Genomic DNA, 26,639 nt, shown 5'->3' on the forward strand with positions numbered 1-26,639 from the left:
CTCTTTGTCGTTAGATGCTGCTAGGGCCGCCAGCTCTTCGTTCTGTTTGGCTTCTTGTAAGAGCTTTGCTTTCCTCAGTTCTGACCTGAACTGGTTCTTCTTCTCTTTATAAGCCTTGTACAGTTGGTTATCTTTTTCCCTGGGCTTTCCCTCTTCTTTCCATCGCATCCAAGCGCTCACTTGATGCTGGTGCGCTTCTGTCAGCGTTGGTGACCAGTAGGGTTTCTGGTGTTTCTTACACTTATTTGTGGGTATCACTTCTTCTCCTGTTGTTCTCAGTATTGTTGTGATTGTATCAAGTTCTTTCTCTATGGACCCTGCTGACCATGTGGCTGGAGCACTATTTGATTCTAGCCTCTCGCTCACTCTTTTTTTGTAAGCCTCTTTAACTGTCTGGTCTCCATCTCTATGCCAGTTGAGTTTTGGTCTGTTCACTGCTTCTTCGAACTCATTTGGCTTGTTGACGAATGAGGCAACTATGGGGCTATGATCTGATAAGTTGAGGCTGCAATCCCCAATCACTTTACATGAGACAGTTTCTGTTAACAGAGAGTAAGGTATGAGGATGTGGTCTATTGTGGACAAATGTTTGTCTCCATTAGCTTGAAAGGTATGGAGTGGTCCCTTGCAGAGATGACTCAAGTTCAGGGAAAACAAGTCCAGTTCATCTAGTGCGCCCCATAGCTCTTTGCCAAGTTTGGATGGCTGACCTCTGCCCCTTAGGCCTCCCTGTTCGCCGAGGTCTGCGTTAAAATCTCCGACAAAGATCACATCACCTTCATTTTCATACTTTCTGTATATATCTGTCATAATGTCTAAATGCTCTCTGTAGTTGTCTATTGCCAAGCCACTATGTGGCATATAGGCTGCAAAGACAAAGATTTTCTGGCTGCTTTGGAGTCTAACTCTCACTCCAATAATCCTGTCATTGCCATCTTCCAGTTTGTGTACTGCATAATCAATACTCTCCTTCCACAGTAAGGCAACTCCACCTTGCCCTCTTCTCCAACCTGTGGTATGTTTGAATTCCTTTAGCCGGTTATCTGCTCTCCCCCACCCTCTGTGGCTATTCATCACTTTGTCAAGTTCTGGTAGTGCATCATGGTATAGCCAGTGTTCGGTAACTGCAAGGATGTCTATATGAGCCAGCTGTTTCCTTATGAATGGCAGTGCTGTCACTAGTCCTCTGGCATTATAGCAGCCAACTGTTAGCTCTTTAGATGAGTCTGCTGTGGTAGTGGCAATCATTGTGTGACCTTTGAGTCTGTTGGCCCTGTCAAAGGACTGCTTCTTGCTGCTTGGTTTCTCTCACCACCACACTCAGTGTTGTCACCCTTGCTTTTGTACCTCTTCTCTGACATCCATTCCCGACATTTGACCCCATCCGGCCAAAAGTCTTCCTTCACCACCATATGTGCCTGGTGCAGTAGAACATTGATTCTTGCAAACGCTATGTCTTTTTGTCGACTATTCATGACTCTCACAAACGATAATTGTACTCCTTTACTCTGAGCATACTTGTGTATCATGCTCTGAAGGCTCTCTGCTTCTGTTTTCTTCATGTAGCCCAGGAAGAACCTCTTTCTCCTCACTCGGTTTCTCCCAATACCCACAAACTCTGAGAAGTCAGTGTGGCTGTCTGCACAGTTGATGTTGTTCCTCCCTCTCTGTAGCCTTCTTTGTTCGGTGCTGTATTGTTGGGTTCTGGTAGGGCATGTTAACGAATGTGGTGAACGACTTGGTCTCTTTTTCCTTATAGGGGTGTTCTCTTGCTGCACATGTGTCATCACTGCTTCCTTGTATGTCTTGTTCTGTGTGCATTCCAGTCTCCTTGTTCCTTGTGGACTACCTCTCAATCTTGACGGGTCTCTCTATAAAAGTACAGTAATGTATTGTGCAAACAGTCGGTTCTGAGAGAAGATGGAAGCAGCCTAGTGTTTCGATACAGTTACCGTGTGGTGGGCGTACAGTGGAACTGGTAGACCATTCACGGAACCCATACTCATAGTATTATTGCTCACATCGTAACACTTGACTTGAGCGTGGGGCTCGGGCGCGCAGCTTACCCGGTCGGGGACGTCCAACTTGCCGCCAGTGATGTAGATCTCTGACCCGCACACAGAGGCACTGCAGTGGTTCCATGGAGCTAGTTTAGCAGCCATCGTCTCGTAGAAGTCATGCTGAGGATCGTAGCAGAGGACACAGCTCAAGCTTCCTCCAACTAAGTAGATCTTGGACTTGACAGCGCACGCCTTGATGTATGCTGCTGGCTCTGGCAATTGCATTACAAAAGTCCACTCGTCTTGGATAGGGTCGAAGCACTGAGTAATACTGGTCGGTTTACAATAACTCGAGGCAATCTTACCACCAAATGCATACACTTTGTCACTGCAGGCCGCTATGCCAAAGTAATGCACTGCACGTTTCATTGGTTTGACCCTTTTCCAGGTTTTTCTCTCCTCCGTGTAAGCTTCGACATCTTCTATGGCATCGCTGAACTTGTCCTTACCACCAACCGCGTACACCTGCCCGTTCACAGCCGCCATTCCGTGACACGTCCTTCCCTTCCTTAGAGACGCCAGCTTCGTCCAAGAATTTCGTGTCGAGTTGTACCGCCATGCTTGAGATAGTCCTGTCACAATTACGTCGTTGTTAACGACACAGACGGCTACCCCCTCAGTGCGTTGAAGGGACCGCGTCATCGGCTTACAGTCAATCATGTCGCAGCGGAGGTTGAGTTTGAACATGGAATCATTTGCTTCTGTCTCATACTGCTTCCCTGTGACGCCACCAAAAACTAGAATCTCTTCTCGATCAATCAGGCGAGGTCTTGCGTTTGCAGATTTGTCTTTGATCAGTTCCTTGATGCCAAGAACTCCTGGCACAATCTTGCCTGTCTCCAACATGTTCTTCAGGACCCCTTTCTCCAAACGCGAGAAACGAACACACTCTATCAGCTTCTTAAGATGTCTTTGTCGTTCCTTAAGATCACCTCTTGCCCAAAGCATGATCGCTTCCAATACACGTTCCTCTTTCCTGGCGTGAAGGCCCTCATCTGAGATGTACATCTTCAAGAAGTCTACAGGTAGCTGAAGGAAGTCCTCAGTGCCGCATACGTCTTCGAACGTCTTAAGAGCATAACTTCTTGCCAGCACAGACAACCTTGTGTACAAAAGTTTGTCTGCCAATGCCCAAGTTCTCAAACATGTTTTGGAACTCAAGTTGTCTTCCAGAAACTTTGCACAAGCGTCTTCGACAGGCTTGACCTGTAGCATGTTGGCTGCTTCAAACAGTGGCTGGACGATATCCATGGTGATGTGTATGTTTGATGTGTAGGCGTAACTCACCAGCTTTTCTAGAGCCTCCCCATCCACCCCTAACAGCTCGATCTTGTCCTTCGTACTTTCGGAGTGGCCTCCACGGAACATGGCGTGGAAGTAGTCGGTGCAGGCGGACAGAACCAGGCGGTGACAGGGGATCTCCTTCCCTTCAGCACACAGGGTCACGTCCGCCAGGTGACCCTCGGACCGGAACTCCTGTAGGTGCCGAAAGAACCGGGCGGCATAACAGTCCTCCTCTACACCTGGGATCTTCGGAGGTCTGTCCATGGCATCCATTGGCGGGAATATCTGGCGATCAAACATAAAATGAAACATGTTCACAATCTTAGAAATTCTAACTGAATTCACCATCAATCCTTTAAGTTACTAATTTGTTGGACCAGCGCCTGGCTAACAGCGATTCTCAGTCTCGCCCTGCTAGTTGATGTAAATAAGCTCGTTCACCATTCCGAGTACGCATGTCCAGTGTAAAAGGTGAACATTGTTATGCAAATAGAGACGCTGCATATGCGCACTCTGAAAGGTGCAGGAGCTTAATAATTTATTTTACCGACATGTCGCCTAAGAAGCTATCATTAGTGCAGGGTGAGTTTTTTTGTGTTTATAGTTACCAGGAAGGGGTGAGATTCTGTTTTGAAGCCAAAATATCGCAGAAAGAAGTGGAAGGTCCGAGGCCGCCATTTTGAAATTGCCACTCATGTCACGTGACCCAGGCGCTGGTCCAACAAATTGGTAAGGTTCGAAACTTACAATGTCTACCACACTGAAACCAAGGACCACCATGAAACTTTCTCTTGGTCATTATAAGCACATCTGATCTTGAATTCCTAACCGCCGGCACGTCATGAAAAGTAATTTCTATGCCATACCAAAGCCCCCCACCCCGCGCCAAATTATGACTAGAACATGAATATATATAGAACATCAATTTCCAGATTTGCAAGGCTTATTATGGAGACACACGCTAATCACACCAACTTTGTGTGTGCAATTAAAGAGTTAAAGGAGTTTGTAGAATCAAACAGTAACTTACATCGTACTTCTGGCGCAGGCAAGTTGACTTGAAGTAGAAATATGTAAAGGGTAAAAAGTTGCGACACGGCCGTGACGGAAGTAGACGTGCGCAATGCAGTATGGTACCTTCGGAATCTCGCTAAAAGGAAGGGCCTATATGAATTAAAACAAAGGTTGAACATTCTGTGTATTGGCATTCTAACTCCAACAAATAGTCTGCAATAGTTTGCTATTCAAGACAAACTGTTTTGTGTGATTTGACTCATACATAAATGTTATCGGCACATGTTTTATTTTGTATTTGTACTTGTTTGTTTTGCATGTGTATGGTTTGATTTGGTATGCGGTTAATTTGATCACAGACCGTCATTTGGAGTGCCTGCATAATTGTTGTGTTGTAACTATTTTGTTTGTTCTTGTCTAATTCTGCTTCAACGAAGCCCTCGTCTTGTCGCTTGGAAACCAACTTCTGCAAGGTGAGTCAAACTCCACACATTCTTTGTTTTTGTCGACATCGGTCGTCGTCTTAGCAATGAAACCGCAGTGAATGTTGCTGCTTTAAAATCTCTTGCATGGCCGAGTTTTATGAAACAGACCTAAAAATATAAGTTTACAATCACTGTGGTGTTGTCATAAATGTACGTAATTGATATTAACTATCAAGGCACGTGCAAGCAGTATCCACGTACTAGTATGCTACGTGCTAGTATATGTCTAGCAAATGTGGGTTTCAGAAAAACGTTACGATCTTCCGCCCAACATCTGCTTGGAGATATGGTAATAAGAGACTTCACATCGCGTCGCATGGTATGTGATCGCATGTAGCTCGCCGTGATCGTCTAGTGGTTAGGACATTGCGTTGTGGCCGCAATAACCCAGGTTCGAATCCTGGTCACGGCAATAGCGGTGAGGAGTTATTGTCACGGCAGTGTGGTCTCGCTTTTTATTGCCTATCAATGATTTTGCCCTAATTTACACCATAGTTGAGAAAAGGTTGCAATTCTATAGAAAAAGAAGAATTATGGGATTTTGTAATACCTGTATATGGAATAAAACTTATAGCAATATTGTACCCGCTGATTTAAATGTTTCTAACATGCTGGAACGCAGTAGAAAATATTTCGAAAGTCAAACAAAGGTTCGAAACTGTTCTAAACATTTACTCATATCAGTTAGGCTGTTGCAAAGGTTTCGAAAATGTTACAACAAAAGGCAACAAACACCCTCTCGGTGACGTGGAATTGACCATATTTGGCATGAATACTAGCACACCTGCGCCAGGAATGCAAGATAATTAGATTAACCCAATTGACCAATCAGGTGGTCGCAATGCTCACATGCATGCAAGGCCAGGTGCAAGGCACTTGGGGTCAATGACCTTTAGGTCATATGTAGTATTGAAAGTGACAGAAGTGGCAAATATTGTCAAGAAAGCCCAAAATAAATCGTTTTGAATATATGTATGCCAAAAATGGGAATGTAGTCCTTTAAATATTTGTTCAAGCCACATATACAGCAAATTTCAGGTCATTCGGTTGAAATACCAGGGCGCAGGAGGCCAAGATATGCTAAAAATAGCCTAAAAACCTCAATAAAATCACTTTCAAGGTCAATATCAAAAAAAGGAAAAAAGCGCACATTGGTTTTTGCCTAGTACATTACCTCTGTACCAAATTTCAGGTCATTTGGTCAAAAAATGACAGAGATGAATCGATTTGAAGATTTGACAGGAGAAGAAGAAGAAGAAACATTAGAAAGGCAACATTTGCGAGCAAATACAGCATGTTTAGCCATACTCCTCGCCATGCAAAGAATGGACTCTCCCAAAATAACAATGGACCATTCTAAAATACTTTCACTGAAAAAATGAATCACCCAGTCCAAAATTGAGTCTTCCAGTAGCACCTCAACACAATATGGACCAGTCCACAACCATATCCACTTATTGATTAACAAATACACTTCTGCTAAAAAATGGACTTTTTCATAATCATTCCAGCTCAAAATTGAAAGAAATAATTAAAGAATCCTCCCCTTGCAAGAATGGGATATTCCGTGCCATTTCCATGTAAACCAGTCGAAAAATATCCGCTGAAAATTACACTCTTGCGCATAATCAACCCAGTTCAAAATTGAATTAAAAAAGATCAACCCCAGGGAAGAATGAAGTTTTCCATAGTATACATATGAAGATTTGACAGGAGACGAAGGAAATGACCAAAAACAACATATTTGAGTCAATTCAAAGTCACCGAGAGGGTTTTAATATAATATTTGTAATATGTTTGAACTATTTTGATTAAAAGAATGTCTAAGTCACAATAGTTCTAAAGTGTTCAAACAATTAGAATTGAAACTTATAACATGTTTGAACTTATTTCACATACGTTGGAAACATTTCGAACGTAACTACACAAAAATCTCTTCATTTAGAACAGTTTCAAACCATCTATCCAAATGTTTCAATGTTCGAACAATTTGTAACAAAAGATTTTCACAATTGCCCTCATAAACGAAGGTGCTAAGTCCTCCTGTGTGTTTCTGCCTATTTTCGGTGGCCGCGCTAGACCACCAGCGGATTTGTTTTGACGGAGCGTCACCCGCGCGCGACGATGTACACTGTTCGGCACCGCTAATATCCGGCATTTTCCCGCTCCAAAACACTCCACAAGACCCACGTTTTTAGTGTTTTGCCTCTTGTGCAACACGATTACTAACGGGACGAAAATGATAGAAAAAACTCACCCCGTCCCGGCGTCCGTCCCAAAAACATGAACGACATGAAAATATATTTTCTTACAGATTCAATCACGAATATCAACAGCATGGGATTCCAAATTTTCGCAACGGCCGACCATTTATCATGGTTGAACTTCCTTCCAAGGCGTGCGATAGATAAACATTCCCGGCACATAATAGTCACTAGTACCAGACTAACGCAAGCTCATGATGATAATAGGGGGAAAGTTTGTCAGTGAAGTTTGGCCACCAGAGGGTACATTCATTTAACGTTACAAGCTAGCGCAAAGGGGCGAATCATTGACCTTACCGGGAACTGACTCTACTGGCCTAATCATTCCTTTTTTTGCCGAATTCTACGATCCATACGCCCGTACGTAGGACATGTAGGAAGGCCTGGTGGTGGACGCTACACATCACGGGAGACGCGTGTTGGTCCGAGACAGACAGCGGCGTGCTTTCGATCGCGTAGACCAAAACGCCTGTCCCCAGTGAGACCATGTGTTTTGCGCGGCATGCCCCGAATCCGTCTACCATTGCTGAATGTAGCCCGATTCATAGAGGTCTATTTTGTAAGCATTATTTCATGTACCCATCAGCGTGAGAATTCCTTGTGCAACACTTCGCTACATTATATGTTTAAGTTTCCCCGCGCACCGCCTACCACCCGCCTTTGATCATGTATGAAGTCGGCGGCAGAGAGAGATCATCAATCAATTTTGACAGGAGTGTCGTGCCAGTCTGAGGAGAAACGATCTCCCGTGTTGTGTTGAAGAATTTTGAGTTTGAAAGTATCTGGAATAACTAATGCTAGAATAAACATTCACAAAATCATTGATTTAACTTGTTTTCTGTTATAAAATTTCCTAAACTGCAATTTAACCACTGAGTTTAAGGGAACATGGTGTTTTCCCGATAATCACGTTAAATGTTTATGTCCGGTCTTTCCTCTTCGTAAGCAAACTTCCAGCTTGGCCAGGTGCAAGGCACTCGGGGTCAATGACCGACCTTTAGGTCATATGTAGTATTGAAAGTGACAGAAGTGGCAAATATTGTCAAGAAAGCCCAAAATAAATCGTTTTGAATATATGTATGCCAAAAATGGGAATGTAGTCCTTTAAATATTTGTTCAAGCCACATATACAGCAAATTTCAGGTCATTCGGTTGAAATACCAGGGCGCAGGAGGCCAAGATATGCTACAAATAGCCTAAAAACCTCAATAAAATCACTTTCAAGGTCAATATCAAAACAAAGAAAAGAACGCACATTGGTTTTTGCCTACATTACCTCTGTACCAAATTTCAGGTCATTTGGTCAAAAAATGACAGAGATGAATCGATTTGAAGATTTGACAGGAGAAGAAGAAGAAGAAACATGAGAGAAAACAATATGTTTAGCCATACTTATGGCTAAACATAATAAGATAGAGATACCCAGCTGTTGGTCTCTTTATAGGTATAGTTCAGTAAGCTCTAGGACCAGAAACAAGGGGCACAACTCAAATGTCGGGACACAGTTATGAAGTATGAAGCCTTTAATGAATGTCTACCAAAACTCAACTACTTGTGATCATTACAATTTGCTGACGACGCCCTTTTGAAAATCAGTAACGTTAGATGAGAGAGAAGGAAACACCATGTACAATTGAGCTGTAGTTTCATGGCATGAGGAACACAAGAATCGACCCACACAGTTCTAGCATCTTCCTTATTCATGTTTTTCTCATGTAGATCTACCTACAGATTTTCAAAAGCTTACAAACAAATGACCAAAATGATTTGAATTTTCTTGGATATTCATAAAAGACTTCATACTTTATTTTCATACCCACCAAATTTGAGTTGTGCCCATTATGTCTTGATGAAGCAGAAAACTTATTAAACCCCCATGTATGTACCGTGCCTTTCGTAATGTTGGACATTTAGATAGACATGATTTATTTTACCGCAGTCTTGGTGGGCAAGGTCATGGATATGCCGGGATGGTTTCAATGCTCCAGACAAGTTATTGCACCCGTCTGAACATATTTCATAGTCCTACAGTGTTGGAATGCTTCCAAGCAGAATCTAGTGCGTTTACAGAGAGGTCGTGACATGATTTGCGAGGGACTGATGTCTTTGAAAACTTCCCAGGATGTCTTAGTGAATCATCTTGCAGATTGAGCAAATGTCAACATACGTTAGAGGTTTTGCTTCCCAACGGGTATATCAAGTTATCTTGAACTGAACTGCAACTGTGTATCATACTTCAAACTCTGTAGTGGTAGGCATTCTTCCATCTTTTCAGATGATGGTAGCACTCTGGATTCGGCAGATTCTCGTGTGGCTCTGAAGTCCAATCCTGGCGTGACAGTCTCGGCCACAGTTTGGACATACAACATGTATGAAGTCAGAGAAGTTCTGAGGCTGCTGTCTCTCTTTTCTTCTTTGTCTTCTTTGCTCTAGTTGCTTCTTTCGTTTTGACTGACCCTTTGCTAGACCCACACTGACTTCATGGCGCCATCTGTTGCTGTTTGCTGCGATCAGTTCCCAGCTGGCAGGGTCTATGTCGGTTAGCTTTAGGTCACGTTTTCTTCACGTCAAACTCTGTAGACTCACACATTTGTGCACGTAAATTTGTCAGAGGGAGCTGTGGGTTTGTCATCCTCTGATATACAAATACATACACTGTCTTTCTAGTATTTAGTATCTATTGACAAATGCATTTCCGATTGGAAACTCTGAAACTGAAATGAAAATGATGTTTAAATAGATTTTTTTTTAAATGAGATGACAGTGTAACTCAATCATTTTCTCTTTGAAAGAAAAATCAGTTTCCTTTTTCTCTTTGAAACAAGTTTCCTTTGGTTAGGTTTTCATAAACTCACTCACTCTGTCAAGCTCACAGGGTACACTTATATGTGAAACCTACTGGTATTGATATGATGTCTTGAGTGATGGGAAAAATATTCAACAGTCAGAAGCTGGATAGATAACATCCTTGTTGTCTCATTGATTGAAATGACTCATCAGAAGTGATTGTGAGTTCTAGCTCAAAAGAGTTCAAAGGTGCAAACACCTTCATTCCTAATACTCCATCAGGAGGTCATCCTCCTTCCCAGAGTAAAAAATAGATTGACAATGTAACTGAATCATTTTTCTCTTGGAAAGAAAATTTAGTTTAATTTTTCTTTTTGAAATAAAATTCGTTTTGGAACCAAAAATTAGTGAATTTCCTTTGCCTAAATTTAAACTAAAACCTACTACTATTGTTTCAATTTTTGAAATACACAATGTATGACATCTTGAGTGATGGGGAAAATATTAAAATGTCAGAAGCTGGATAGATAACATCCTTGTTGTCTTATTGATTAAACTGACTCAGGAGTGATCACGTTATCAGTTCCAGATGGATATTGAAGATGACACAGAAATGAAGTATGGAGACATAGATGCGCTCGTAATGAAGAAAAATGTCATCTTCGTTGACATGCAGCTGTGACTCAGATGACTTACGACGTCCCCACGCCCCCACCTGTCTCAGTGAAGAGAAGACTGGCATTAAAGATGGCAGTGCATTAAATCGTTGGCAGTTACATAACGTTGGACTTTTCGGTAGACATGATTGGTCTTACAGTACTGTTGGATTGCAATGTTTTGCTGTTGTTCAGCTTGTATATAGTGCTTAGTGGCACAGGGAGGGGTTGCTAGCCCTTCCCCTTTAATGTGCTCGAGGCACCTCCTCGAACACAGGAACCCCATTTTACGTCCATCCCAAAAGACTGGTGCAGTCCCAACCAAGATGTCCTGACCCGGGATTTGAACCGGGGTCTCCCAGTACTAATTAGCACCAGAAACTCAACTGTGAGACTGCTACCAGTTGAGCCACAGGGACATACCTGGAATTGTATCAGTGCTCCAGACCACTTGTTGCACCAAACTGTACATTCATATTTCATATTCCTACAATTTTGGAAAGTTCCCAAGTAGGATTTGAAAGATTTTATCTCTCCTGGAATTGTTTGAAAGCAGTTTCCTGGAATCATCTGACAAGGCTCAAGATATTCTATTTCTGTATCTGCAATATGTGATACATAATACTGAGCATGTAGTTGTCTAAATGAACACAGAGAGGGCTTGCTTTGAAGATGACAGTTTACCAAACTACTTTCCTGGAATTGTCTGAGGAGGCTTAAAATATTCTATTTCTGTGTCTGCAATACGGGATTCATAACACATGTGTGACTTATATGCAGCATGTATCTGTAGAAATGAAAACAGAGAGGGCTTGCTTGAAAGGTGGTATACGTAGTTCATTGATTTTTATTTCATTGAGTTTTCTGAAGTAGTCTCTCTCTCTCTCTCTCTCTGTCCCCCCCCCTCTCTCTCTCTCTCTCTCTCTTTCTCTCTCTCTCTCTCTCTCGCTCTCGCTCTCTCTCTCTCTCTCTCTAACTTTTGTATTGAAGTCAGTAGGAATTTTGTTTGGGAGAATGTTTTTGGCCATCACCGAAAATTTGCACTTAGTTCTGCCATCTTTGTCCCATCATTTCCCATCAATACGAATGTAGCTGCTCCAGAATCAATATGCAGACTTATCAAGTCTTCTGTCAGGCATTGGTTCCTGTGAGGAAGTTGTGTAAATCTGGGCAGAAGACTGCTGCAGAAGAATCAATGTTATCGGCTGTTGGATTACCGGCGAAGATTTGGGGCATTGGAGGTGTCGTGCTTGAGTTATTGGGCAAGATCTTGTCCAGCTGATAACATTCCGTGTGCAGATACATCAAACCTGATTTGTGTTGGAGAGGACTTGGAATCTAAAGTTTGCAGTCCAGTGAACTTCTTACATCTAAACATAATTCCACTAGCCTAAGGGTACATAATTCTGCCACGCTGAAAAGATACGTCCAAACAGATCTCAAACCCAACATCCCCCTGTATAATGTATAATTCAACCTTCCTGTCATAAGCTTCATTTTATGTATTGGAAGATATGGCTAATTTCCACCTCTGTGTCTTCACCTCAATTGTTACTTACCTTTTTGTCTTGAGTTTCATATGTTGTACAAGGGTGAGGAGAGAAGTTCTTACTTTTGCCCAATCTCACTTAGACAGATATGAATTAAAGAAAATCAACAATAATTTGAGTCACAAACATGTCAGGAGGTCTCCAGCAAACTGTGGATCAACAAAATGCAGTGTCATCAACTGGGTTGTTCCTGCATGGTTGAAGAATGTTGATGTTTCTTCAAGTGATTTGCCTAAAGCTTTGTTGTTCCATGTAGTTGGAGTAGTTCTTCATACCACAAGTGAGTGATTTGAATTGTGTAACACAGGCTGTACTGTTTTTTATTCATTAACTTTGCCCAGAGGGTCATGTTTTTGGTAGCATTTGGAGGGATGGATGCATGTATGTCTGTATGTATGTATGTATTGACTTTATTGCGTGTATTTATGTGGTTTATCAGCATAACTCATACAATCTATGGATGGATTGTCATGACACTTGATAAACTATTGTTAGGTCATGTTTTATCAAAGAAATGATTGGACTGTGTCTTTTCTTGGCACTACAGCAGAAATTATCATTTTGATATCTCGTGTTCTAGACATGCCATAGTCACGATTTTTGGGTGATAGATAGCTCTTATGCTTGGGAAGAATTGACGCAAGTTTGGGCCGCCTAGTCTGTTTATACAGTTTCAAGGTCACCCTGATTGTGACAGTAGAGCTTTCCATGAGATACTGCAGACTAATGTTTCTTTTAACAAATCATCATCATCATCGGTTGACATGCTTACCCACATAAAATGACATATGCCGTCCTCTCCAGCTTAAGCCCCCTTCTCACTGGACCTGGATGTGTGTTACTCTTGACTTTATAATGGGAATATCATTCAAAACGTACAAGTATGACCAAAAAGACAACAAAACACACAAAGCTTATTAAAAAAAGATTTGTTTTTCGTCTATGAAATTCGTGCTTTGTCAGTTCGATCGGCCGTAGCGACAAAGACAGCGTGCCTCGGGGCTCGTTTATCAGAAGGGGCTTATTTGTCTTGCAAATTGGGATTCAGATTTCTCAAAATCTATTTCTGTGGTATTCTCAGAAATCCCAGAATTTCATGATTCCCTTGACAGGGAATATTGGCAATGGGGTATTAAAGGACGGTCTTTTATGACTCCCTTGACAAATAGTCTCTCTACTGTCAGAGATACCTCAATAAACAGTTGAGCTACACTGGTTGTGACAGATAAGACAGGTCCTATGTACAGTATTTACTGGTCCATTGATTCGGGGAAACTCCCCTTGTCTAGCTCTTTCTCAACAAGTACATTGTACAAAAAACAGTAGACCGTGGCTTAACATCCTAAGGACTGTAACCCTTTCCAGCCAGGTGAGCAACGACAGCCAAGATTCAAACTCATAACCTCTAGGTTGACAGGCAGGTGCACTCACCACTGGACTATGCACGCTCTTTAGAACAGCGCAAAACCATAAGTGGCTGTTTTTGATAACAAAGCAATTTTATTGTATAATCAATTTAGATGTTGAGTACAATTGTATGTCTAATTATTACCTTGATCCGAGCTTTCTGCCAAAGTTATTTCAAGATATCTACAATGTAGTCCAAATGTAGTGCTTTGATAGTCTAGTGCCCTAAGAATCCATCGTATAGATTTTCACCCTCATGATCTCACATTTCATAAGAAATAATGGCTGTTTGAATCTTTTTAAAAAGAGCATGGATGTATATATTGATATTGCATTTCTTAAATTGATATGGCTTTGTTGATTACATGTATGTCCAGTAGTTTGATCCAGGTTTTCTACCGTTATTTCAAAGTAATATCTAGTAACTGTAACAATATTATGAAGCCCAAATGTACTGGGTCAGTACCCTAACAGTTTATCGTATGGATTCCCAACTTCGGCTTTACGGCATACTAAGTAGCTCCCCTGAAATTGCAGCCGTTTGATCATATATCAATTACTCATTGACTGACCTAAATGGAGGATTATCCAAATTAGCGCTTCCCACCAAACCTGATGTGACAGCGCCACCTGTTTCATCCTCATGGCGTTCCCAATAAGCTCTGTTTGAAGGAGATAGGCTGGCGGCTGCAATAATGCCTGCGTTTCACTCCAAATTCATCTCTTCTAATATCTGTTAATAAGCGGCGTCCCCCGAGTCTGCTCAGAATTCATCCATCCAAATACTCGCAGGTAATAAGACCGCCGCCGGCTGCAGCTAGGCTCCGCAGGGACTGGGGTAATAAGGCAGGGAAACTGTGTTCCATCCACCGACGCCGTTGGATGATGGCTGTAAGGCCACGCCAATTTATTTTCTCACTTCCTTGACATTTTAAAGGAAGAATTTAGCTAGAGAACATAATAGAACAAAGGGCTGAGAGACAAACTTGGCTTTGAATGTGTGAGAAGAGGCCATTGAAGAACCTTATCGACTTGGAAACTTTGCATGGTTTTTGTTTTGCGCAAGGTTGAAAATGAAGTGTTCACGGTGGCATTTACAGTAAGTGGAAAAGACTTGACTGAAATGATGTGCAATAGAGAATACATGAAGGTTAACTTTTTGTTCGCTCCAACTCGTTGAGAGTATGAAACATGATAATGATGATGACGACTCCCCTGAAGTCGTGTGTACCAGGGTACAGTGTGCCAACGTACAAACTTTTCCCTTAGAGTTAGACTCTGTTTTCATGTTGATCTTCTAGTCCGACATTATTTTTTAAAAGAAAGTTTATCTGCAGGTTAATGCCTGAAGGCTAATTGCAAGTTCATGTTTGTTTGTTTATTTGAAAGTTCTCCATAATGGTAGAAACATAGGAGACATATACATGCACAGGGCATTGATTGACATTATTGCAACAATAGATTATTCTCAAATATTAGTGTTGGCTATATCTAGACATGGTGGGTTTGGGTTCTTTTGTGGAAGTGGAGGAAGATGAAAATCCAGGAACCGACATGTTATATTGGTGTCGCCATACAGTCTGATCAATGTGAAAGTTACATGCAGTCAGTACATAACTGTTACAGTAGTACTATAGTTGATCCTATATGTGCCTATATTGGCTGCCTCTAATGAAATTTTATGACGACAGAGACCATGACTCCTCCAAATGACTGTAATGTTTTGTAACGATTTTATCCGATACTGTAATCTCTTTGTAGATAGTTCAATATATCTAGTCAATAGTCTAATACTTTTACAGATAATGGGTAAGGGACAGAGACCTATTATATATAAACAAGTTAACGCTTGATTAAAAGCAACTGGATAGATTTCATATCAGATCAGATGTGTCAGGTGAATGTCACTGCCTAAAATCTATCCAGTTGCTTGAGGAACTGTTAACTTGTATATTTTACTACCTGGCCGTCTAACCTTCAACGTATATGTTGCACTCATCATCATCATCTGATCGTTCATGACAAGTTCACAGGCGTTCATGGCCCTTCTCCTCCATCCTCCATCATTATGTTGCACTAAGGCCACAGCCGCCACACCAATTTAATTTCTTGGTTAACAGGTTTTTTGAAAAAATGCTGAATTCCAAAATCAACATGAAAAATCTCAGAGGAAAGTCTATACTTTGGTGCACACAGTTTCAGGGTGTGAACAGGGTCAGGTGCAAGTTTTCACCCCAGCCTTGTGTTTTCATGATTTTTTGTTGTTGCTAAAATTTAAAAAAAATCCGTTTACCAAGAAATTAAATTGGTGTGGCCTAACTGATTCATATAATGCCAGATGTATGTTTTCATCACCGACTGTAATAACGTTTCACAATCATACTGTCCACAAGGTTCATTTGTCCATGGCGATTTTTGTATCTGTAAGATGAATCACTCTAATAGTTAGCCATTGTGGAGGGTTTGCTCCAAGCCATTGGAAATCGTTGTGAGCAGCTTTGTGTAAGGGGTGATTACCGTAACTGCATTCCTAATGACTGCCACCGTCCGCCTGAACGTCGTTATTCTGTTCCATGCCTCCATTCAGGATGCCAGGCTAGACAGCGGAGTGTTTTTAAGTCTGTTAATGTCTCGTATGAGGTTAAGTCTGTGTGGTTGGACATTTGGAGGATTGGAGTTAGTCCAGTAACAAGTTGAGAGCTGGAAGGTAGCCAACACGTCCCAGAAAGTTTTCAAGACTAGATGGAGAAGGCAATTACGGGATGTTGCTGAAAAGATAGTACAGTACAATGTATCATCCTATTTCCTTCAAGATGTGATAAAAGGCTGTTCTTCTTGCATTTCTTGTCACTGAATTCGAAGTTACATGACTTGTACACATGCACACATAAATATACACACAGACACACACATGTACACCTACACATGCACACACAGACTCACACACACACACACACACACACACATCGGAGACACACACACTCTTTAGACACACACACACACACATACATACGCACACACAGATTGCCAGTTTGTAATAGGTTTCTACTACTGCAGCAGCAGAAAACAGTGGACTACTACTAATAGGTGACAGTGATATTCTTTACACTGTGTGCCATGTACATGTACTTGACCTTTGCCCCTCATTTTCTGCTTGCAAGATGTACTGGATTAAGGAGAACAAGTCCCTTTATTCTGATCTATTACCTTTAAGTTAAGTTATAGATTATCATTGAGGATGGACAAGGTTCTTACTTATAAGGCTTATTTTGTAACTGCAAGTGCCATTACCTGGTTGTAATACTGTAAATGGCCATGAGCCACAACCCTGGGTATCTCAAATTACTCCCAATATATATAGTATTAGTCCTAATGGTATGGGTAACATCCACTCATCTACATAGATCTATACACAAGCTGGGAAAGAGGGGACGAATCGAAATGTTTAATAGTCAGTTTAACTCCCATGTGAAATGTGTGATGCAATGCAACTTGGCTGACTCACCATAGGTGAACATTTGTAGCTGTATCAGGTGTTCAGGAGGTTAACTTCTGTCACCATCAATCAAATTAAAAGCCAGACTGAGTAAGTTGCTGTCACCCACATCTGTCCTATATTTGTCATTTTCTGGTGTTTTCATCAAGCTTGTGTGATGTGCTGCAACTTGGCTCCCTCGCCACAGGTGACCATTTGTAGCTGTATCAGGTGTTCAGGAGGTTAACTTCAGAATCTGTCACCATCAATCAAATTAAAAGCCAGTAAGGTGCAGTAACCATCATCTGTCCTATATCTGTCATTTTCTGGTGTTTTCATCTTAGTAGAAAAGGAGGACCAATGATGATGATCATCATCATCTTTTAGTAGCTTGTGTGATGCATGCGACTTGGCTGCCTCGCCACAGGTGACCATTTGTAGCTGTATCAGGTGTTCAGGAGGTTAACTTCTGTCACCATCAATCAGATTAAAAGCCAGTAAGCTGCAGCAATCATCATCTGTCAGGTGACCTCTATCTGTCATTTTCTGGTGTTTTCATCAGCTTATCATTTAAACCTTAGATTTTTTGTCAAACAACTGAATTTCTTAAGTGTGCATGCCTGAAGACATTTCAGATGCTCGCAGTACGATTTAGCAGATTCCCTACAATACAAGTTTGAAAAAAAAAGATCATTAGTATTCGATCAGGTTGATTACCTAATTGATAAAGAATAATGTCACTTACGAACATGAAAAGTGCAACTTGGCTCCCTCGCCACAGGTGATCATGTGTAGGTGTTTCAAGAGGTTAACTTCTGTCACCATCAATCAAATTAAAAGTCAGTAAGTTGCAGTAATCATCATCTGTCAGGTGACCTTTATCTGACATCATAGAGACCTTTCATTTCATATACAATACCTTACCTTACCTTACCTTAAAATAAGTTAAAATCTTAGTTCCACGTGCCTATTTTAAGACACATTGGCCCATCCTTTTCCATCTAGTGCAATTTTTTTTGCCTATCTTGTCACTCGGTACCAGGAACTGTATCTGTCATTTTCATCCAGACATCATAGAGACCTTACCTTACCTTAGAATCTTAGTTTTCCTATGCCTATCTTAAGGCACATCAGGTGCCTAATTCCTTTAAGCACATCAGGCCTTCCTTTTCTACCTGGTTGGTGTTGTGCCTCTTTTGTCCCCTGTTACTAGAAAGTTAAAAGCCTCTTCTTGGTCCTTTCCTACATTTGACCTCCCCCCTGTGCCTTCCCCTACTTCTTCTTTCACTGATGGCCTCCAGTCAAGAATTTTCTTTTCGCTTTTCTGTTCTCTGCCATTCTCAGGACATGTCCAAAGCATCTTAGCCTTCTCTATCATATCCGCCTCTTCTTTCTGTTTTGTTTTCTGGTAGACTCTTTATTTGTTGCTCTCTCCATGTATGAAATAGCCAGTGTCTTACTCAAACACCTTGTACATGTATGGAAGGTGTTCAGAAGGTGTTTAACAAGCATTTCATGTAGGCATCATGGAGACCTTAACAGGCATTTTTATCTAACAACTGCACATTTAAAATCAGCGTGCTTGAAGAAATTTCTGGTGTTCACAATACTGACAAATGATATTGATGCCTACAGACACACAAACGTGCCCAAAACAATAGTTGCCTCAAGTAAAGTGGTCATGCAACAGTATGTCCAGTAGTGATTTTTGAAGACGTTAACAGTCCAATCAAAAAGTAACCACAGCTCAATGTACTTTTAACATGGCCGTACTTAAGATTCCGTCACCAGCACTTCCCCCTCGTTAGTTGTTTCTGTATTCCTGCGTTCTCTCCAACCCCTCTCGAGAGCTGTAGCCCAAAATTACCCCCAAATTGCACCTGATGGAAACTGTGAGGTCCAGTCTAGCATGACGGCGGACCAGCCTCGCTAATAAGTCTGCAATCTTCCCTTCAATTTCAGCATCGTTTCTCACCCTTAAGTTTCGAGGGAGGCCTGTCCGAATCAGTGGCAACAGAATTAAACGCTGGTTGTCTCAACTTTCGGTGATTTGAAAAGAAAGTTTGTAGCATGGTTGGATGCATGGCATTTGCTTCTGACAGAATTCTTTCAGCTTGGATTGAAGTCACCAATAAAGACAATAAACGTAACATCACTGATGATTAGAGAATCTTTATTTGATGATCGTTAAGGCATCAGCGCACATGAAATTACACTCAAACGTTTTGATATGCTACAGAATATTTGATACATGTCATCATCATCATCGGTCGTTTTGGAACTTAATGGCAATTTTGAACATAGGGGTGTCAGAACGTAGGAGTTTTGGAACTTAAGGGCATTGGAACATAGGGGTGTCTGAACATAGAGCCATCCCCCTTGTTATATTTTTTTACTCAATACTGTCATGGGATTTACTCTTCAATGGACATCTATAGGAAATATTGCTCCTTTTGCAACTTTGCTGGTGTCAAGCATGGGTTCTCAGCCTTTGGGATATTAAAGTTGTCATGAGACAGTTCTTGTACATTTGCAAGTCAACAGAACTTTGTTGAGTTGAAAGGAGCCCGCAGTCTCCTTACCTAAAATAAAAACCCAATTCTTGCTAAAAGGTACATGACATTATACATGTAGCCCTCTTGTTATGGCTTCCTTCCCAAATGTATGTTCCAACCCCCTTTACCTAGCCCTAATTTTAAGATAATTGTCGTACCATACGAGTGCCGGAACATAGGGGTGTTGAAACGTAGGGATTTGCTTTTTAGTAGACAACCATTGGAAATATTGCTGGTGTCAGGCCCGTATAATCAGCCTTTGGGACGTTAGAGCTGTGACAGTTATTGGCTTGACCTAGATTATTCCGCCAGTATTGATCAGGAATTGATCGAGGGTGATTGGATCAGGCTCCGTGTGGAAAGATGCGCTTTTGATCAGCAGCTATCAAAGGGAAGGGAGAGAGAAGCAGGTTAAAGACACATGAATACGTCTAACGGTAAATCGTTTGTCTGTTTCACAAGATTGGAGGGAAAAGTTAGGCAAGAAGAAGTTCACTGAAGTCTGAAGACGTTTAAGTCAGGCCTGTCTATTGGGAAGGAAATTGTTGTTTGAAAGGAAAAAAGATACCATAGTGTGCCATTGTCTAGTGGTTTAGCAATCTAACGTATGCATGGACCACAGGGTTTGGGATTTTGTGTGTTTGTTCCAAATAGCTGGTAAATCACACCAATCCCTTATGCATATACAGTCTTTACTTAAAGTTAAAGTTCAGAAGTGAGTGACACAGCCTGGATTCGAAGTCCCAAACACTTGGTCCAGAGGCAAAGTTGCTAACCACTGGACTATACATCCTTTCAAGAAGTTGGTAGGGTTTATCAATAATTTGAAGTTTAGAGCTCCATTTGGGAAAGAGTATGGTAGTTAAACACACACCACTACCCGTGGACTAGCCCCCCGCTGTAGCGATAAAGTTGTGTGGCCCAGGGCTACCGAAACGGAGATGGGCGCCGCCTTATGCACCGTCTGGTGCGGGGAGGACTTTAACTTAACTTTAACTAGTGCTCCAATTTAGGGGCATTAACAGTCTGCCAGGGACAAAATCTGACAAGACAACACTGACTGTTTCGTTTCCGTCTCATTTTGCTGACATATGGTCCCAAAGCGTGTGACCTTTACAGTTTTGTCTCTATGGATGTAAATTATGCCACACCTTAAACTACTATGTTAAAGAAGACACCAAGTGCCGTCCAAAGAATTCGACCCTTTCCAGTAGCATGCATGTCTGGTGAGCGACAACAGCCGGGATTCAAACTCCCAAACTCTTGGTCCAGCGGTAGGGTCGCTAACCACTGGACTACACATGCTTCTACAAAAGTATCAAGGGGCAAGGAAAATATCATAGACCAGACAAACTTGTCTCATTTCCGTCTCGTTTTGCTGACATGTGGTCCCAAAGCGTGGGACCTTTGCAGTTTCGTCTCAACAACACTCTCCGTGTCACTCAATTATGGTTCTGTAATAGATTTATTTGTGAGGTAAACAGAAATCGCTGTGTAAAGTCCTGTGGGAAATTATCTTTAATTAGGGTAAACTTTGTTAGGGTAGTTCCAGCAGTTACGCAATTCTTTACTGCCGCGCAACAGCTAGTTAACAACTCAACTATGCTGAAATACAGATGCTGAAATAATCACAGTATCAATCATAGTTTATTGATATTCAGATTTTATACCAAATTTATTTTGCAATGTAGTGGTAGCCATAGCCTTGATTAACATGACATTATGTGAAAATGTTGCAATTCTGTATAAGGCTACACCAAGTAATTTTTATGGATGACGTCCGCGCGCGCATTGATTTTGGTCTGTTCCCAGAAAAAAAAACAAGAAATTCCGCTGCCTGTAACTATGACCAAAGAGGTCCTCTTTAATATACTGTGTTTCTGTTTCTCAAAATCAATGGAATATGGAAAGAAGCAGGACAGGACAACAACTGCTGTTCAACTTCAACTGATTTATTCAAATTATTGCTGTTTTCCTGATGAACAAAAGAATTGTTAGTTGTTACACTGTGTTCTCTCATTCAATTTGTGTCCTAAGATGCGTCGTCGACTATGATATTTCAAATCTGGACATCTTGTTTTTTTCGGCCCTTCTTGGGTTTTTTTCGCGCTCTCGCATTAGATGTTGGGTCTACAAAGGACGTCATCCATAAAAATTACTTGGTGCAGCCTTAGATATATTACAATTTGATTGAGCATTAAACTGTGTAAATAACAAGCTCGGCTAAATGTGCCGAAAATCCCAAGTTCACTGTGTAGACACGTTTTATTGTACGAGTACATGGAACAAAGTTTTAACTCACGGTTAGAAAAACATACGGATAAAAACTTTAACAACTTGGAAGACACAATACTTCATGTTGACCTCGACTCGATATTATAGGAGAGGATATTAGTAACCCCTGTTATGCCCTCCGTGACATCATCTCATCATCATCATCATCATATCGAACTGCTTTCCCGAATGTAGTCCATATCTCGCCACAGGATTTGTAACATCACACAAAACATATATTTACTATGTTCGCAACCATAATGAGCAACATACAAATTCTTAGAATAATGTAATACTATTTTCATCTATCGTACAACTAAACTATCTTCTCCATCCCCTAGGCAATGTCAAAAAAATACATTCTCAATGGCTCAACATCTAACTCAGTATCATGTCTATTTGGAAAGTGCCTGGTATATATATCAAGTCGCCACGATAGCTATCGCATGTAAAATCTTAAGTTGTAATATATGAATATGCTTCTTTCAAATTATCACAAATCAACAGTCCTAATATACTAAATAATATATGAAACATTGTTGTGTATATTATAAGTAAATGTCTCATTCCTTGTTGACAGGATTCATATGAAGCCCGTACCTACCGACCGCGAAAAAACAAACACCGAGCATAATTCCCATTTTACAGTATCTTTTTCTCTTAAAGTACAGTAATGTGTTGTGCAAACAGTCGGGTCTGAGAGAAGATGGAAGCAGCCTAGTGTTTCGATACAGTTACCGTGTGGTGGGCGTACAGTGGAACTGGTAGACCATTCACGGAACCCATACTCATAGTATTACTGCTCACATCGTAACACTGGACTTGAGCGTGGGGCTCGGGCGCGCCACTTACCCGGCCGGGGACGTCCAACTTGCCGCCAGTGATGTAGATCTCTGACCCGCACACAGAGGCACTGCAGTGGTTCCATGGAGCTAGTTTAGCAGCCATCGTCTCGTAGAAGTCATGCTGAGGATCGTAGCAGAGGACACAGCTCAAGCTTCCTCCAACTAAGTAGATCTTGGACTTGACAGCGCACGCCTTGATGTATGCTGCTGGCTCTGGCAATTGCATTACAAAAGTCCACTCGTCTTGGATAGGGTCGAAGCACTGAGTAATACTGGTCGGTTTACAATAACTCGAGGCAATCTTACCACCAAATGCATACACTTTGTCACTGCAGGCCGCTATGCCAAAGTAATGCACTGCACGTTTCATTGGTTTGACCCTTTTCCAGGTTTTTCTCTCCTCCGTGTAAGCTTCGACATCTTCTATGGCATCGCCGAACTTGTCCTTACCACCAACCGCGTACACCTGCCCGTTCACAGCCGCCATTCCGTGACACGTCCTTCCCTTCCTTAGAGACGCCAGCTTCGTCCAAGAATTTCGTGTCGAGTTGTACCGCCATGCTTGAGATAGTCCTGTCACAATTACGTCGTTGTTAACGACACAGACGGCTACCCCCTCAGTGCGTTGAAGGGACCGCGTCATCGGCTTACAGTCAATCATGTCGCAGCGGAGGTTGAGTTTGAACATGGAATCATTTGCTTCTGTCTCATACTGCTTCCCTGTGACGCCACCAAAAACTAGAATCTCTTCTCGATCAATCAGGCGAGGTCTTGCGTTTGCAGATTTGTCTTTGATCAGTTCCTTGATTCCAAGAACTCCTGGCACCATCTTGCCTGTCTCCAACATGTTCTTCAGGACCCCTTTCTCCAAACGCGAGAAACGAACACACTCTATCAGCTTCTTAAGATGTCTTTGTCGTTCCTTAAGATCACCTCTTGCCCAAAGCATGATCGCTTCCAATACACGTTCCTCTTTCCTGGCGTGAAGGCCCTCATCTGAGATGTACATCTTCAAGAAGTCTACAGGTAGCTGAAGGAAGTCCTCAGTGCCGCATACGTCTTCGAACGTCTTAAGAGCATAACTTCTTGCCAGCACAGACAACCTTGTGTACAAAAGTTTGTCTGCCAATGCCCAAGTTCTCAAACATGTTTTGGAACTCAAGTTGTCTTCCAGAAACTTTGCACAAGCGTCTTCGACAGGCTTGACCTGTAGCATGTTGGCTGCTTCAAACAGTGGCTGGACGATATCCATGGTGATGTGTATGTTTGATGTGTAGGCGTAACTCACCAGCTTTTCTAGAGCCTCCCCATCCACCCCTAACAGCTCGATCTTGTCCTTCGTACTTTCGGAGTGGCCTCCACGGAACATGGCGTGGAAGTAGTCGGTGCAGGCGGACAGAACCAGGCGGTGACAGGGGATCTCCTTCCCTTCAGCACACAGGGTCACGTCCACCAGGTGACCCTCGGACCGGAACTCCTGTAGCTGCCGAAAGAACCGGGCGGCATAACAGTCCTCCTCTACACCTGGGATCTTCGGAGGTCTGTCCATGGCATCCATTGGCGGGAATATCTGGCGATCAAACATAAAATGAAACATGTTCACAATCTTAGAAATTCTAACTGAATTCACCATCAATCCTTTAAGTTACTAATTTGTTGGACCAGCGCCTGGCTAACAGCGATTCTCAGTCTCGCCCTGCTAGTTGATGTAAATAAGCTCGTTCACCATTCCGAGTACGCATGTCCAGTGTAAAAGGTGAACATTGTTATGCAAATAGAGACGCTGCATATGCGCACTCTGAAAGGTGCAGGAGCTTATTTTACCGACATGTCGCCTAAGAAGCTATCATTAGTGCAGGGTGAGTTTTTTTGTGTTTATAGTTTGACAGTAGGATTGAATTGAATTGAATGATTGACTAACAGTGTGTGTTTATTCAAGTCTGTATAATTGTATATTTACATTTTTTGGTTTACGTAAAGTATTCGGGGAGGAAGTTTGTTTCCACTTTGACCCACTTAGAACTGTTGTGTAGCCTGGTTATCGAACCAAAAAAAAATGACTTCTTTGGCCACAAACTTTATCTAAACAAAAGAAATGTAAATATGGAACTCATACGGACTTCATTATACGCACAAATGGGAATGGTATCTATTAATAAATAATGTTACAGATGGGATCGACATGCTTGTTTTATGTTACTCTTTCATATTAGAGCTAAATTGATTTCTTATTCATACAGAATTTCGCATATTAGGGCTAATAATGGATTTCCTATCATCACCTTTTTTACTCAGTACTGTTTCACAGAGATATTGTGCTACACGTCTTTCTTACCTGGCTGACCAGAAATACTTGCCTAAAAGCTTGCTTGTGTCTTCTGAGGATAGATTGATAACTCGGCTTAAGGTCATTTGCCCTTATTCTTTCATGTAGTTCAGGCGAATATGAAATAATGGTATGTTTCCATCAAAGTCATGTTACCTTTACAAATTCTGTTCAAAGCAGCAACAGGCTGAAATGTGTCATACACATCAATAATTAGAGTAACAGATAAATAAGATCATTTTTTCCTGACATTTAATCATAAAAATTTAATTGCAAATAAAGTAGACTTATGAAATGGCTACATGATCTGAAACCAGTGCCAGGAAGAAATTCATGGAATGAATGGATGTATGGAAAGAGTTATGGGTTTAACATCTTTTGATTCTAACAATCTAAAAGAGCTTTGATTTGTTCTATTTGATTGTCTTTGTGTCAGGAGAACCAGGCAAGGGACAAACCAAGATTCATCCACTTTACTCTAACCTACTGTCTGCCAAGGTAACCGTCTGGGTCCAAATTTGTATTGTTTACAGGTTTGGAGCAGCAGGGAGAAGGTTAAACAGAAATGACTGTTCATTTATTTGTATGGCATATATTGGTCTCAATTTCATCTTAAGTTTGATAGGTCCTAACAGGTACTTGTATTGTTTATTCTTGTACCCGAATTCTTACCATATAGACATTTATCATTTCTTAGCCGATGTTTCCATTTCCACAACGGGTCAATAGTCTATTTTGGATGACCTCTGACATTTGGCATAATTGCTATGCCTGGGTAGCTGCAACGCCAAAGATCTGTATCTGAAAGGAAAGCAGGTATAGGTGAGATTTGATGGGAAATATCGGATTGTTCAATATGTGTGTACGCCAGTTAGAGATGCCTGGAGATTTGAAATATGACAGTGTCTGACCCCACATTGGCTGATAAATCAAGCCGTGGAATATTGTTATCCAGGGAAATCTAGGGTAGTCGGTTCCGTTAGTGTTATCCTTTGCAGTTGTACCACAAAATATGAAATCCTACTGTTTCAGGCCTTTTGGCTGTCACGTAGCACAATGAAGTGCCAGCATTAAGCCTCTACGCTACATTAGGCACAGTTATACATGCCGTTTCCTCAGCTATCGCAGCATCAAAATTGACTATTCCCAACTCGCAATCCTGCCTTCCAGACGTCATGGCAATTAGACAGTTTTAAGAACAATTGTCTTGGGAAATCAAAGAAACCGCGATTCTCGAAGCGTCCTCATGTAATGCCATTTATGATACACCTGACAAGGAACATGAGAGGTAATGTTTAGCCCTTGGCTATGACTGGGTTTTTACCTGAGTGTGCATTACACGCTTCTCGCCGGTGGGGATGTGTTACGCACCGTGAAAACAATCCCTCGCAGCTCCGCAGATCAAACAAATGATCGGAGACGGGGAGAGACGAAATGAGCTGTGCCTTGTACCTGTAACGGTATCTCTTCCACTTCATCGCCCGGCGAAATGAATCTTTTCTGCGCCGGGCTTACGGCGTAACGCGGCTCGCTCGGATTGCATTTGACTTTGAAACATCGCGCTGCCTTTATCTCCCCAGCCAGGGTGATGAATACTTTATTGCTTTAATAAACAGAGCTGCGAATTTGGACAGATTTCAGCGCTCCCCGGTGCTGA

General features: G+C 41.7%; 2 protein-coding genes and 1 non-coding gene across 3 annotated transcripts in view; 2 read left to right on the forward strand and 1 right to left on the reverse strand.

Annotated features, from left to right (window-relative positions):
• The window catches only part of LOC136436179 (ATP-dependent (S)-NAD(P)H-hydrate dehydratase-like), an 89,867-nt gene that overhangs the window by 57,453 nt on the left and 5,775 nt on the right, over nucleotides 1–26,639 (forward strand). The gene's annotated exons all lie outside the window — the stretch shown is intronic.
• On the forward strand, nucleotides 5,184–5,255 carry Trnah-gug (transfer RNA histidin (anticodon GUG)). The gene has a single exon. It is a non-coding gene; the product is annotated as a tRNA-His (tRNA).
• On the reverse strand, nucleotides 21,784–24,252 carry LOC136436178 (kelch-like protein 24). The gene has a single exon (XM_066429957.1). The coding sequence runs from the start codon at nucleotides 24,239–24,241 to the stop codon at nucleotides 22,529–22,531; it is 1,713 nt and encodes a 570-aa protein (XP_066286054.1). The 5' UTR covers nucleotides 24,242–24,252; the 3' UTR covers nucleotides 21,784–22,528.

This window comes from Branchiostoma lanceolatum, chromosome 6, assembly GCF_035083965.1.
Source record: "Branchiostoma lanceolatum isolate klBraLanc5 chromosome 6, klBraLanc5.hap2, whole genome shotgun sequence".
In the NCBI taxonomy this organism is placed as follows: domain Eukaryota; kingdom Metazoa; phylum Chordata; class Leptocardii; order Amphioxiformes; family Branchiostomatidae; genus Branchiostoma; species Branchiostoma lanceolatum.

Coding starts and splice junctions, on each gene's coding strand:
- LOC136436178 (XM_066429957.1), bottom strand. CDS start 24,241: ATGTTTGATCGCCAGATATTCCCGCCAATGGATGCCATGGACAGACCT.